The sequence below is a fragment of the Stegostoma tigrinum genome, chromosome 3 (genome assembly GCF_030684315.1).
Source record: "Stegostoma tigrinum isolate sSteTig4 chromosome 3, sSteTig4.hap1, whole genome shotgun sequence".
Lineage (NCBI taxonomy): Eukaryota > Metazoa > Chordata > Chondrichthyes > Orectolobiformes > Stegostomatidae > Stegostoma > Stegostoma tigrinum.
Genome location: NC_081356.1, coordinates 30,298,878 through 30,313,176, shown reverse-complemented (window position 1 = coordinate 30,313,176; position 14,299 = coordinate 30,298,878). Strand labels below are relative to the sequence as shown.

The 14,299-nt window shown below is 42.6% G+C and overlaps 1 protein-coding gene across 1 annotated transcript; it reads right to left on the bottom strand.

The window, feature by feature from the left end:
* Window positions 1-4,124: 4,124 nt before the first annotated feature.
* LOC125451221 (transmembrane protein 215-like) lies at window positions 4,125-5,253 on the bottom strand. The gene has a single exon (XM_048528095.2). The coding sequence runs from the start codon at window positions 4,820-4,822 to the stop codon at window positions 4,196-4,198; it is 627 nt and encodes a 208-aa protein (XP_048384052.1). The 5' UTR covers window positions 4,823-5,253; the 3' UTR covers window positions 4,125-4,195.
* Window positions 5,254-14,299: the final 9,046 nt, after the last annotated feature.

Genomic DNA, 14,299 nt, shown 5'->3' with positions numbered 1-14,299 from the left:
TTTGTCACAATTCCCCTTTGGGCAATTAAGAGTCACTTTGCAGGTCCAGAGACACATGTAGGCCAGACCAGGTAAAGATCCTTCCCTAACTGACAGTAGTAAATCAGATAGATTTTTCTGACAATCAGCAAGGGATTCATAGTCATCATTATATTTAATACTAGAGCTGTTTGGTAACAGCAGTTTCAGTACAGTGACAAGGGTGGAAACCTACTTGAAAGGATTCAAATAAAGCTGGGTACTGATTTGGGTGGCAACTGCATGTTGAAGGGCTTTGGAGACGAAAGGGTGGTTGGAATGGCTAAATATATTACAAGGATGAAGGAGTTAGGAGTTGTTTGCTTAGGAGGAGAGGTGATGACAGCACGTTCACTGAGAGAATGCAGCAGTAGCTAGAGAGACAATCATTCACACTATAAACTAACATGGACACCAGGAAGGGAAGTTGAATGATCAGCAGCTCAGCAGATTTGGGATTGAGGGAGCAGAGTGTGGGTGGCATAGATAGGATCAGCTCAGAGATGGCATGAGGGGATACTGGAGAAAAAGTAGAGAGCTATGCCAGCTTTGGTCTAGGACAGTGAGCCCTTAAGGCAATGACTGGTCCGGTGGGTTGTGGGAAAAGCAGAAAGCAACAGAGGCACCTATTGGATGGTCTCAGTTTTAGTGATAAATATGCTGATGAGCTCCTGACACTTGTTGAAAGTGAGAGTGAAAGAGAAAATGGCAGTTTGAAGAGATTGTTTGTAACTGAGGAAAGAGAAGGCTATTATCCTGGCATTCCAGGATGACCCTGGAATGGTCAGCAACTTTAGCAGATGAGACCAGGACCCAAAGATGCTGTGTGTGGTCCGGCCAGATATGGCAATAAATAATAAAACAAGTTTGTCCATCATATTCATTCAAGTCTGCATCTCTTAGGGTTAAAGGAATAGAGATGAGAGCCAGACCAGGGAAATAGCCAATGTGAGAGAGCAGACTGGTTTGGATTGAGAATACAGCATCAAAGATGGAGTTGAGTGCAAGTGAGCAAGTTGATAGTTGCAGAACTATCTTTGTGAATGGAGGGGCAAAGGCTGAACAAATCAGATATTATGTAAGGTTGTAAATGCATTAGGAGGACATATTATGATAAGGACAGTTATAGAAGATATGGAGTTGGGAAGAGAAAGGGGATATGAATGAAATGGATAGATTTTGCAATTAGCAGTGAAGAAATAGCATTTGCTATTGATCTCAAAGTAAGCAGTTCACTGGATCCAGCCACCTCTGCAGCATGTATTTCCCCTTTCTGAATGAGTCTATGCTAGAGCCAAGTCCAGGGGGTCTCAAGACCTTGTTACACCTCAACAATTAAAAAAAAACTTTTTGAAGGATTTTTCAGTGAGACTGAGCACATTAATGCAGAGTCCATGAAAATATAAGTGATGGGAATAGGAATAGAACATTTGCTGGTTGATCTTGTTCTTCCATTCGATGGTCATGGCTGACCGTGGGCTTCAGCTCCACTTTCCTGTTCCCTCATATCATTTGGTTCCCTGAGAGACCAAAAATCTGTCTATCCCAGCCTTAAATATCTTTTCTGATAACACATCCACAATTCTTTGTAGGCAGAGATTTCCAGTGATTCACACACCTTTGAGTGAAGAAATTTCTCCTCACCTCTATCATAGAGTTACACAGCATAGAAACAGACCCTTCAGTTCAACTTATCTGCACTGACCAGATATCCTGAACTTACCAAGTCCTGTTTGCCAGCATTTAGCCCATATCTTTATTAATCCATGTACCGATCCAAATGCCTTTTAAATGTTGTAACTGCAACCATTGCCATCTCCTCTGGCAGCTCATTCTATACACACACTACCCTCTACTTGAAATAGTTGCCCGTCAGGTCCCTTTTTAAAATCTTTCTCCTCTCACCCTAAACCTATGCCGTCTGGTTTTGGATTCCCCTACCCTAGGGAAAAGACCATGGCTATTTATCCTATCCATGCCCCTCATGATTTTGTAAATCTCTTCAAGGTGACCCCTCAGCTTCCAATGCTCCAGGGAAAATAGCCCCAGCCTATTCAGCCATTCCCTATAGCTCAAACTCCCCAATCTCGGAAACATCTTTGTAATTTCGTTTCTGAACCCTTTCAAGCTTATTGACAAATTTCCTATGGGAGGAAGACCAGAATGGAATGCAATATCCCAAACGTGGCCTCACCAGTGTCCTGTACAGCCCCAACTCCTATACTCAATGAATTGAAAGAACCATGGATGTTGGAAATCAGAAACTAAAACAGAAATTGCTGGAAAAATCCAGCTGGTCTGGCAGCGATAATGGGAACTGCAGATGCTGGAGAATCCAAGGTAACAAAGTGTGAAGCTGGATGAACACAGCAGGCCAAGCAGCATCTCAGGAGCACAAAAGCTGACGTTTCGGGCCTAGACTGGCTCTGATGAATGGTCTAGGCCCAAAATGTCAGCTTTTGTGCTCCTGAGATGCTGCTTGGCCTGCTGTGTTCATCCAGCTTCACACTTTGTGGTCTGGCAGCATCTGTGGGGAGAAATCAGAATTAATGTTTAAGGTCCAGTGACACTTCCTCAGAACCACAGTTAACTCTGATTTCTGTCCTGTACTTGTAGAGCCATAAATTCACACAGTGTGGAAATAGACCCTTCAATCCAACCAGTCCATCACCACGATAGTCCCAAATTAAATTAGTCCCACCTGCCTACACTTGGTCCATATCCCTCCAAACCTTTCCCAAACATGCCAAATGCCTTCTTCACCATGATAATAAAATGTGAGGCTGGATGAACACAGCAGGCCAAGCAGCATCTCAGGAGCACAAAAGCTGACTTTTCGGGCCTAGACCCTTCATCAGAGTCTAGGCCCGAAACGTCAGCTTTTGTGCTCCTGAGATGCTGCTTGGCCTGCTGTGTTCATCCAGCCTCACATTTTATTATCTTGGATTCTCCAGCATCTGCAGTTCCCATTATCTCTGCCTTCTTCACCATGTCTACCTGTGACTTCATTTTTTAAGGAACTATGCACATGCACCTCCAAGGTCCCTTTGTTTGCAACACTCCCCAGAACCTACCATGACTGTAGGAGTCCTGCTCTGGTTAGCCTTACCAAAATGCAACCCCTCACATTTAAGCTAAACTCCATCTGCCTATTGGACCATCTGATCAAGGTCCCGTTGTACTCCGAGATAACCTTCACTGGCCGTTTTACCACCCTTCTTGTCCTTTGACTGTGCCCCTGAGTTTTAGACTGGCTAGCCAGGGGTAAAAAACAACTCCATGTCTACTCCTGTTAAGCCCAGTCAGTTCAGTGATGGTGGTCTGGGGGAAGCCGAGGAAGCCATTCAGGGACAAGCGAAGAATCACTGAGCGCATGTGCAGACTCGGAGTCTCGTCAATTTCTCTGGGAGTAATAACGGGACAGCATTGCCAATTTCACCAGCGCAAAATCCAGGGAAATGATCGCACATTCACCTCATTCAAGAGCAAATCTATATTAAAAGTGCCAAAAAGCCTTTCAGACGGAAAACTTGTACACGACTGAGACCAGCGAGTGATATGAAACAATGTGTGACTTTGCAATCATTAGCATCACCGTCCTTTCCTGCTTAATTTCCCACCCATTTAAAGGCCTTTTAAATTACAAAGAAATCGAGTAAATCGAGTCTCATTCTACCGTCACAAATCGAATCCCTTCCAGATTTCTCGCCGTAAAGATAAAACTTACAGAGAACGAATAACAAAAATAACGACAATTAGTTAAATACAAAATCTGTTTTTTTATGGCTTAGGTCATTGACACTGATTTACAAAAAAACATCCACACTCCTTAGAACACGCTTGAGCTAAGCAGCTTGTGCACGTAAGTACTGTAACAAATCCGCTTCAGGTTTAAGATCTAAGCTGAGGAACAAAAGCGTACATTTTAAAACAAAACTATCAATTATATTCACAATTCGTTTTATGTTTAACAACACTTAAAATTGCTCGAGTGCCAACTTAACAATTCACAAAACGCACCAATGTCATTATCACCCAACTCAGGGTCTCAGTTTGTCGATTTAAAAAAGCCCAAGAATGAAAAGTTCGCTTGCTTCATAGGGGAGTGGGGGGGGGGGGGGGGGGGTGGGTTTGCTATTCGGCTGCAGCGACCGCACACGTCATTTTCAAGTTTTCCTCACACTACTGTCTCGTAGTCCCAGCAAAGTCTGACATGTTGGGTTTCTCCTGGGCTGGGGTAACAGCAGTAATATCTCCCGTAGGGTACACTGTCCCGGGGAGAGTAGACCACGCTGTCCCGGGTAGAGTAGACACTGGTGTAGAAGGCGCTGTCCCGGTTGGAGCAAAGCCGTGCGAAGGCGCAGTAGTTGAAGACACCGGATGGGTAGTAGGTCTCTAGGTACCTCCTGGCCGCCTCTTGGTCGCTCTTGCGGATCAGGCTCCTAGAGTCCACGGAGAAACCTCCTTCCTCGACTTCGGGGGTCTGGGTCCTGGTGGAGTTCTTGGATACGTCCTGCCAGCTGCCTTCGACGCTCGGGGTAGCCAGGAGTTCGCCTTCGGTATCGCCTCTGTTCCGAGCGCCACACAGGGCTGCCGGCCACTTGGAGAATCCATCGGTCTTCTTGGCCAGCAGGATGGTAGCCAGTCCGGGCAGAAAGATAGCAGGCCCGATGGCAATGAGCGGGATATCCCCTAGAGTCTCGCCTCTCACTCCGGACACTGTGAACATGAAGCCAAAAACCAGGAAGACACTCACCAGAGCCACGACCAGCCCTGTCCTAGGGTTGATGTTGTCTGCTCTCATTGGGGAGTTTCTTGTCACTGAGGTCGGTGAGATAGGTGGTCCCCTTTCTCACTCTCTGGGATTGCACACTCCTCCTGCAATCCTCCTGTCTCACAGGATATGATGCCACTGTGAAACCTGAATTGTTTCAGACTGGCTGTCCCGTCTGATAACCTGCAAATAACACTCAGCAAACTGACCGAAGCTCCTCAGTCACCGAGTCTCATCGTAGTAATCAAAAATTCTTGCATTACAAAAACTGAGCTGTCAGGAGTGTGTGTCCATGTGCCAATCAGCCAAAAACTGGAGTGCCAACACTGACTGGATCATCTTCTCGTCCAAAGTCATATCCTTTTACATTTAATTTTGCTTAAACTGTTTTTATAGATCATGCATGCCACGCTGTCTGCCAATATTCCCACTAGAGACTGCTGAGTTCCAGGTCTTTTATTAAAATACACTACCCAGTTTAAGAAGATGTTTACACCTCTCCTCCTCTCACCACTAATATCCCGTGCTTGTGCACTAACGCCCCCCACCCACTTGATATGGTGTATTGAAAGAGAATTATTTGCACCTCAAACATATTTAACTGTATCTGGGTTAAATAACAAAGACATATTTCTGTATTTGACCCGGTTAACTGTAAGTACGTTGTAATGAAAGTTATGGAGGAACAAGAAGCAGCACAGTAGTTAAAGACGCAATGAGGCGTGTGTGTGTTATACATTGACCAGGCTTGGTACTTGACTGCTCCAGGAGGGCTTTGGCAGCGGTCGGCAAGTTGACAGGCGATTCCCCTGTGGGAAGTGATTAACTTTCATATGCAGAAAACAAACACACACTACCGAGCGCTTCTCCTCCCTTTTAAGCACTTCCTCGACTCGGAACTGGCTTCTCCCAGGGTTGAGGAATGCGAGTGAAGTATCCCAGTAAAGGAACTTCACTGACATCCCAAACACTTCCGTAATGAAAGCCCACTGAGGGACGAGCGGCCCGCGGCGGTTGCACCTGCTATATATATGGGCTCTCGACATTCCTGGGCAGTCGATGTGCAGTTAGTGGAAGCTTCCATATGTAGTGCGTTTTTTTTTTGCACGCGTCCAAAATGTTCAGCAGGAGGTGAGAAATGAGAATCGGAGTTATTTAACAAAAGCATCTATTCCATTTGTGCAGCACCTTACACTAGTCAACATGCTTCATCGCCCCTCTCTATTTCTGCAATACCCTTTAAATGCTGCATCTCTCCCAGATTTTTGCGCTCCTCCTAACTCAGCATCTCTGATTTTAACCCCACAACGTTTGGCAGCTATACCTTCAGTAACCCAGCCTTATTGCTTGGAATTCCCACGCTAAATTTTTGTTTTGTCTCCAATACTAAGTGTTATAAAATCACACAGCGCGGAAACACACACTTTGGTCCAACCAGTCCATGCGGAACATAATCCCAAACTAAACTAGTCCCACCTGCCTGCTCCTGGCACACATCCCTCCAGACCCTTCCTATTCGTGTACTTACTCAAATGTCTTTTAAATGTTGTTGCTGTGCCCTCATCTATCACCTCCTCAAGAAGTTCATTCTATGAGCGAAGCACTCTCTGTGTAAAAAGTTTGCCCCCTTGCGTCTTTTTAAAATCTCTCTCCTGTCGCCTTCCACTCACCTTAACAATATCCTCCCTAGTTTTGAAATGCCCCCATGCTAGGGAACAAAGATTTACCATTATCCCAATTTACACCTCTCATGGTTTTATAAATCTCTATAAGGTCACCTCTCAACCTCCTATACTTCAGTGAAAAAAAATGCCAGCCTATCCAGCCTTTCTGTATAAGCCAGAGTTTGAGTTTGGGGAGGCAATGGCCGAGTGGTATTATCCCCGGACTATTAATCCAGAGACCCACATGATGCCTGGGGACCCAGGTACAAATCCCCCCATGGCAGGTGGTGGAATTTGAATTCAACAAATATTTGGAATTAAGAATCTAATGATGACTATGAACCCATTGCTGATCATCAAGAAAAACCCATCTGGTTCACTAATGCCCTTTAGGGAAGGAAACTGCCATCCTTACCTGGTCTGGCCTATATGTGACTCCAAACCCACAGCAATGTGGTTGACTCATAACTGACCTCTGGGCAATAAATGCTGGCCTAGCCAGCAATGCCCTTATCCCGTGAATGAATAAAGGAAAAACAATTCCAGACCCTCTGTGTAAAATCCTGGTAAGTCTCTTTTGAACCCTCTCTAAGCTTAGTAATGTCTTTCCTATAACAGGGCAACCAGAGCTGGACACAGTTCTCCAGAAGATGTCTCACCAATATCCTATACAACCTTCCCAAATACTAAGCTTAAAGGACAGAGTATTAAAAGTTTTGATTTGAATGGCTCTGACATTTATTCGATCAAGAGATGGCATCACAACTGTTGCCCACTGCTACATCATTTCAATAGAGAGAGAGACTACAGAATCCTCTGATGCAAAGGGATCTTGTACCTTGTACCTGCATTACAAATAGTTAGCATGCAAATACAGCAGGTAATTAGGAAGGCAAATGGAATATTGGTCTTTTTGACATGGTGGATAGGTAGTGGAGATATCACTGCATCACTAACTCCAAGGCCCAGGCTAATGTTCTGGGGACATGGCTTCAAATCCCTCCATGACTACTAGTGGAACTTAAATTGAATTGGACTATAAAGCTACTCTATTATTGTGGCATCACCACTAACATCAGTTATAGAGCTGTCCTTTAGGACCCATTGAAATTTTTCTCGTCTCATGCCTTCTCATTTTGGACACCACTACCCTCAGAAAAGAATCTTGGCAATTCATCATATCCATGCCCCTCATGATTTTATAAGCCTCTATTAGGTCACACCTCAGCCTCGATGTCCCCATGGAAAACAGCCCCAGGCAATATGACCTCTCCCTATAGTTCAAATTCTCCACACTCAACAACAACCTTGGAAATCATTTCTGCACTCTTTCAAGTTTCACAACATTTTTCCTGTAGCTGGGAGACCAGAATTGAACACAGGATTCCAATTATGGCCTAACCAATGTCCTTTACAGCTGCAACATGACCTCCCAACTCCTACTCAATGCACTGACCAGTAAATGCTTCCTCCATTATCTTTTCTACCCGTGAATCTACCTTCAAGGAACTATGAACCTGCAACTCAAGACCTCTTTGTTCGGCAACACTGTCCAGGGCTCTACCATTAAGGATGTAAGTCCTGCCCTGATTTGCCTTTCCAAATATTTATCTGCATCATATTTATCTATATTAAACTTCATCTGCCACTTCATTGTAACTCATTAATGTCCTTTAGGGAATGAAATCTGTTGTCCTATTGATCTAGCTTATTTGTGACTCCAGACCCACAGCAATTTTGTTAAGTCTTAACTGCCCTTTGCAGTAGCCTGTCAAGTCACTCAATTCAAAACAATTAGGAATGGGGAAATTCTGGCCTTGCCAGTGATACCTATATCTCATGAAAGGATAAAAAGCAACAGTACAGGGCGTTGCTGAGACTACGCCTTAAGAATTGTGCAAAGTTTTGGGTTCTTTATTTAGGAAGGCAATGAGGCAATCTTTCAACTGATTCCTGAAATAAAAAAAGTTTTCTAATGAGAAAGGGTTGAGCACATTGGGCCTATATTTATTGGATTAGAGATGATGTTTTGGAAATATATAAGACACTGAGAAAATTTTGACAGGATGACTGCTGAGATAACATTTCCTCTAGTGTGAAATGTAGAATTAGGCGCACAATCTCAAAATAAGGGGTCGTCCATTTAGGACAGATGATGAGGAATTGCTTCCCTCAGAGGGTCATTATTGTTTGGGATTCTGCACCCAAAAAGTAGCAGACGCTGGGTCGCTTAATATATTCAAAGTTGAGTCAAATAGACTTTTGATAGACAAGGAAATCAAGGGTTAGGAGGCAGGCAGGTAATTGCAGTTAAGGACATAATAAAATCAGACATGATCTTATTGAATGGCAACAAAGGTTTGAAGATCTGAATAGCCTACACCCTTCCTATTTTTTAAATTGTTATGTTTTGACTTAATAACTGATGATTTTGGAGAACTCAGCTGGAGTACTCTACAACAAATTTAGTTTATATGGTACCTTTAGCATAAAAGAACTTCCATTGACACTCCATAATTAAGCATCAATTGTTAGGCAGCACAGCTGGACACTGAGCCACTGTACACCCAATGGAAACAGTTTCTCTCTTTCTATACAATTAAGTTTATTTTTATTGTACTCCTCATGATGTTGAGCACCACTCCTTTATTTAAGGAAGATATTATTTCATTGGCAGCAGGAGAAGGTTCCCTAAGAAATGGTATGGAGAGATTGTCTTAAGAGTGAAGAGTGAACAGGTTGGGAATCCACTCATTGAAATTTAGATGTATGAGGAATGATTTCATTGAAACATATAGGATTCTTAAGGGCTTGGTGGAGTAAATTCTGAGAGGATGTTTACCCTCATAGAACAGTCAGGCCAGAGAGCACATTCTCAAAATAAAATGGTAGCAATTTAAGACCAAGATGAGGAGGAATTTCTTCTCTCATGGGATTCTCTCAGGTCTTTGGAACCTGTTGTCACACAGAGCTGTGGGATCAGAGTCCTTGTGTATATTTAAAGCTGAGATGGATAGATTGTTGATCGGTAGGGGAATGAGGGGTTATGGGGAAAGGACAGGAAAATGGATGTGAGAATGATCCCATTGAATGGCAGAACATGCTGAAGGGGCCAAACAGCCTGCCCCATTCCTATTTCTTATGATCTTATCAAATCTCGTCTCAACCTTCTCTTCTCTAAGGAGACAGCTCCACCCTGTGCAATTTATCCACATGTCTAGAGCCCCTCAGCCATAAGACCATTCTTGTAAAACTTTTCTGGGTCTTCGCCAATGCCTTCATATCCTTCCTGAAATGTGATACCAACATTGAGGACAGGGCACGTTTTTACATTGATAGAGCAGATGAGATTCAAACACAGTTCCAGGCTGAAACCTTCCACTCCCTGCACTTTGATTGACATTGCTAATAATTGCCGACAACCGCAGGGATAAAGTCCTCCGGCTGCTTTAACTATTGTAGTTTCTGATGGATGACTACTTAACGTCTTTCTCTTGCTGGCTTGCCCATTTTCAAGTATTTGCATGGCTGGTACCGAAGCTAATGGATTATCAGTTCTTTCAGTTGATTTGCTAATGGAGAATGGACAGTTGTAACAATAATCTGAATGGACTGGTGATAACTGAATTGCTTGAAAGGCTAAGGCTGCATCATTGGGAAAGGTTCTAATTGGGACACATGCACAATTAAAACAACAGCTTTCTTTGGCAGGTTGTGCCTTGCATGTTCTAATTAAGTAGGTAAAGAAAATCAAGCATTGGATTGAGTTTGATTTGGTTGTTTATATTGAAGCAAAATTGCAAATGTCTAAAAAAGAAATATCTTTTATACCTTAGTGGGAGAAGCTAAAATTGGACCTGAGTTCCATTCACTGGCTTCAATTATTTGGTTTTTGTAGGAGCTACTTGTGCACAAATTGACAGCCCCATTTTCTACTCTACAAGCAACCCTCACATTTCCGAACTAATTCTGTGGTGTAAAACACTTTCACACCTGAGGTTGTGAACGGCACTCCCTAAATGCTAGCCTTACTTATTTTCTACCTCAGCAACTATCAGTTAGTAGGCGTAACAATAAAATGAATACAAGCTGGACCCTACATCCTCCAACAGTCCCATCATCTTTTAGAATGGGCTAACTACAAAGCTGTTACAGTGAGAGAAGTTTTAAACTTGTGTTTCTCAAGACCTTAATGTGAGGTGGTGTCACTGATATTTAGCAATTCTAAAGAAGACTCATATCAGTTTCAAAACATTAACTCTCTTTCTGTCTGCAGGTATGCTGTCAGATATATCTCTGTTTCTCTACCATTTTCTGTCTTTGTTTCAGATTTTCAGCATTTGCGGTATTTTGTATTTACCCCTGATGGATAAGGCTGGGGGTGAGGGGGCTGAAGAGAGGCCTAAGAATGCCTGAGATAAGTGCCAAGTCTCGGGTTCACAGAGGGCCTGTCGGATTTAATGGCAGGACCTTATGATCACATTTCTAAGAAGTGCATAGTCTGGCCATATCCCAAAGGATGGTCTGATCTGCAGGTGAAGTGAAAACCAGTGGCAAGAGACCACAACCAAGCAGTCTAGACCACAGTGCCTAGGGATAATGAGTGTGTCAGAAAGTTTGCTGATCATGAGATGGATGGAGGCCATGACTGATGGCAGAAGCCTGAAAATCTGATATAGTAGATGTTGAGCAGATGTTTCCTCTCATGGAGGAATCTATAACTTGGGGGGCAATATTTCAGAGTAAGGAGTCTCCCATTTAAGATGGAGATGAGGGCTATTCCAGATTTCCTCTTACCAGGCTCAATTTTAACTGATTGTCAGAATCAGGTTAGTGGGGTTGGGGTGACGGTGAAAGAAGACAGTGCTTAATGTAGTTCTCCCTCCCTCCTCTGTAGCCCACCCTCTGATTGAGTGTGAGACCTAGGAAATGATAACTCTCAGACTCTCAGGATTTGACTGCACAGAAAATACACGACCACTAACAAGAAGGGATAGTAGTAATTGCAGATGCTGGAGAAACTGAGACAATAAGGTGTAGAGCTGGATGAACACAGTAGACCAAGCAGCATCAGAGGATCAGGGAGGCTGATGTTTCTGCAGAAGGCTGTGTTCATCGCTCTACACCTTGTTATCTCACTAACAAGAAAGACTTAGTTCATGGAGGGAACTAACCTTGGGGTGCATTGAAACCATCCTTGGTTTAAGTTCAAGCATTGGATTGGGCAGAATGCTGCAAAGACTGAGGGTTTATCCGTATGGCCGGAAGCAATATAAGAAATCTATAATATTGATTTGGGCCTTGAGGGAGCAGGATCCTCTCTGACAGGCTTCAGACTCCAGCATTTAGTTAGGCTTATCGTTGGACCAGTGTGCCCATATGACATCACCAAGAGGTGCCCCTGGCATTTGTTAGCGTCCTGCTTTGGGTCTTTATTTGGGGCTCAGCTGAAGCAAAGAGGATGTAAATAGTGCCGAGTTCAGGAAATGTTTAAAATTTTTAAGCACGGGGTTAGATTTGAACTTTGTCGGCTGGTTAAAAAATTGAAGTTGCCTCTTGCTCCCACCCCTGGCAGGTCTGCCTACCATTAAACTGCTGACAGGAAGTTGGCCAATACTAACACTTGTAAAGGCCTTCCTCTTCTCAGAATCTGTCTTTGGTTTTTATTGAAGGTGAGAAAATGATTTTTCAATTTCGTTTTGAAATATACAGACACTGCCACCTTTCTACAGCAGAATTTTCTGCTACAATCAAATGTTTCTTTTTCCCCCTCTCCCTTGTTCACTTTCATTATAGCTGCTGTAAAACACTCCTAAATGTTTTCCTGTGCAATGTGGAAAAACAGCTGGCACCAAAAAACGTGCATTAGATTAGGTCATTAACAAGATTGATAACTTAGTCATTTCAAAATGCTGGGTAGGCTGCTGACTTCCATGCCCTTTCACCTTCCATAATATGGGAGACTGACACCCTATTTTACCTTCATGCAGCAGGCAGCAGGCACTGTCCAATTTGTGTACGTAAAATCAAGCTCACAGTTTCTGAAACCTGTTTCTGATTATTATGCCCAGCTCTTAGCTCCATTGATTTAAGTTGATCCAGAGCCTGAGCTCAAGGAGGTCAAGAGACAACAGAGCATTTTAGGAACTTAACCACCTCCCAGCCAATTTAATCTCCAGTCTGTACCATTTCCAGGATTAAAATCAGGGCTGATTTGTTTGATACTGGGCTTAATAGAGAGCTAGAAATACATTCATGTTTGTCCATGGGGAAATGCCAATTGATTGCAATTTGTTAAGAGAATGTGATTAAGTGACAAAGTGACGTAGTTGAAGTTACTGCAAACTATCCAACAGCAGGTGCTGGTTAAATGGTCTGAATCACTACACCTTTGGTTTAAAGTACATTCTTGGTATTTTATGAACAGAAATGCATAAGGAAACATATATAAATAGATATCAGTTAATGTTCCAAAACAACTTACTCATCAGCAGACTTGAAGTAAGTGGTCAACTAGAGAGTGGGCAGTTTTTGAGCTGTTCATCCCTTTGGGAATACTCTCTGGTGCCAAAGTTCTATCTCACTTCCTTTGAATGGGATCTCCTGCAATCAGCACTGGCATGTGTTAAGTTAAGTTAAGTCTGCCTGGTTGAGAGATGAAAAGACCAAAGTAGGTTTCTGTGTTGAGTTATCTAACAGCTGCCCTGAGAGCTGTAAACTGAGTTCCCTTTCAACAGCATCTGCTTTAACAACACAACTACTACCATGAGAAATAATAGAACATGTATAAGGTATCTCCAAAGACCCTTTCAGTTCCTGAAACAAATTGGTTCGAGGGTATTCCTCCCTGTCAACTTTCTCTCAGGGCTTTTCCAGAAAGCAATATGTCATCAACAAGAGCAGGACAAAAACTGATCAACAAGTACTATCTATAGCCTAATGTTTTATCAGCTAGATTCCTCCAAATTTCTAATTCATTATCTCTGATCCTCTTTCCATCTAAATTTGCAGCATGGGGCTGAACAGTTCTCATATTTAAGATGTAGGAGGGAATGGATTTAACAGCATCAGGACTTATTTAATTGCAGTAATTTGTTTTAGTAGTTTTGCAGTCAGTTTGGCTACCTATCAATAGTCACCAACAACAACTTACATTTGTATGATATCCTTAATATAGTTAACTGCTCCAAGATGCATCACAGCAGTGACTATCACCCAAAATTTGACATTGAGCTGTATAGAGATATATTAGGATGGGTGAACAAAGTCTTTTTCAAACAGTATTGTTTTGCTTTCAAATTTCCATTATCCACAGTTTGCTTTTATATGTAGGTTTGAAGGAGCATCTTGAACGAGGAGCAAGAAGAGGGGAATCAGTTCATAAAAGTTTACAATCTTACAGCACAGAAGGAAGCTCTGTTCTGCCCTTTCCCCATATCCTACAATTTATTTTCATTTACAAGTATTTATCAATTCATTTTTACAATTAACCTTGGATCTACTTTTGCCCCTTTTCAGGAATTGTTTGTTTCAGACCACCTCAACTCATTGAGTAAATATAAATCACATCATCTACCTCATTTTTTGCTAATTCTCTTAAATCTGTGTCTCCATGTTACCAACCCTTTTACTGGATTTTCCCCATCCATTCTATCAAGAAGACCATATTATCTGAAACATCTCTAGTGCATCTCACCTTAATTTTCACAAGTACAAGGGAAATAATTTCACCTTCTCTGGAATACAGAAGAAAGATGTGGAAAAGCTCAGCTGGTTTGGATGCATTTGTGAAGAGAGAAACAGAGTTAATGTTTTGAATCCAAAGATTTTCCTTTGGAACTGA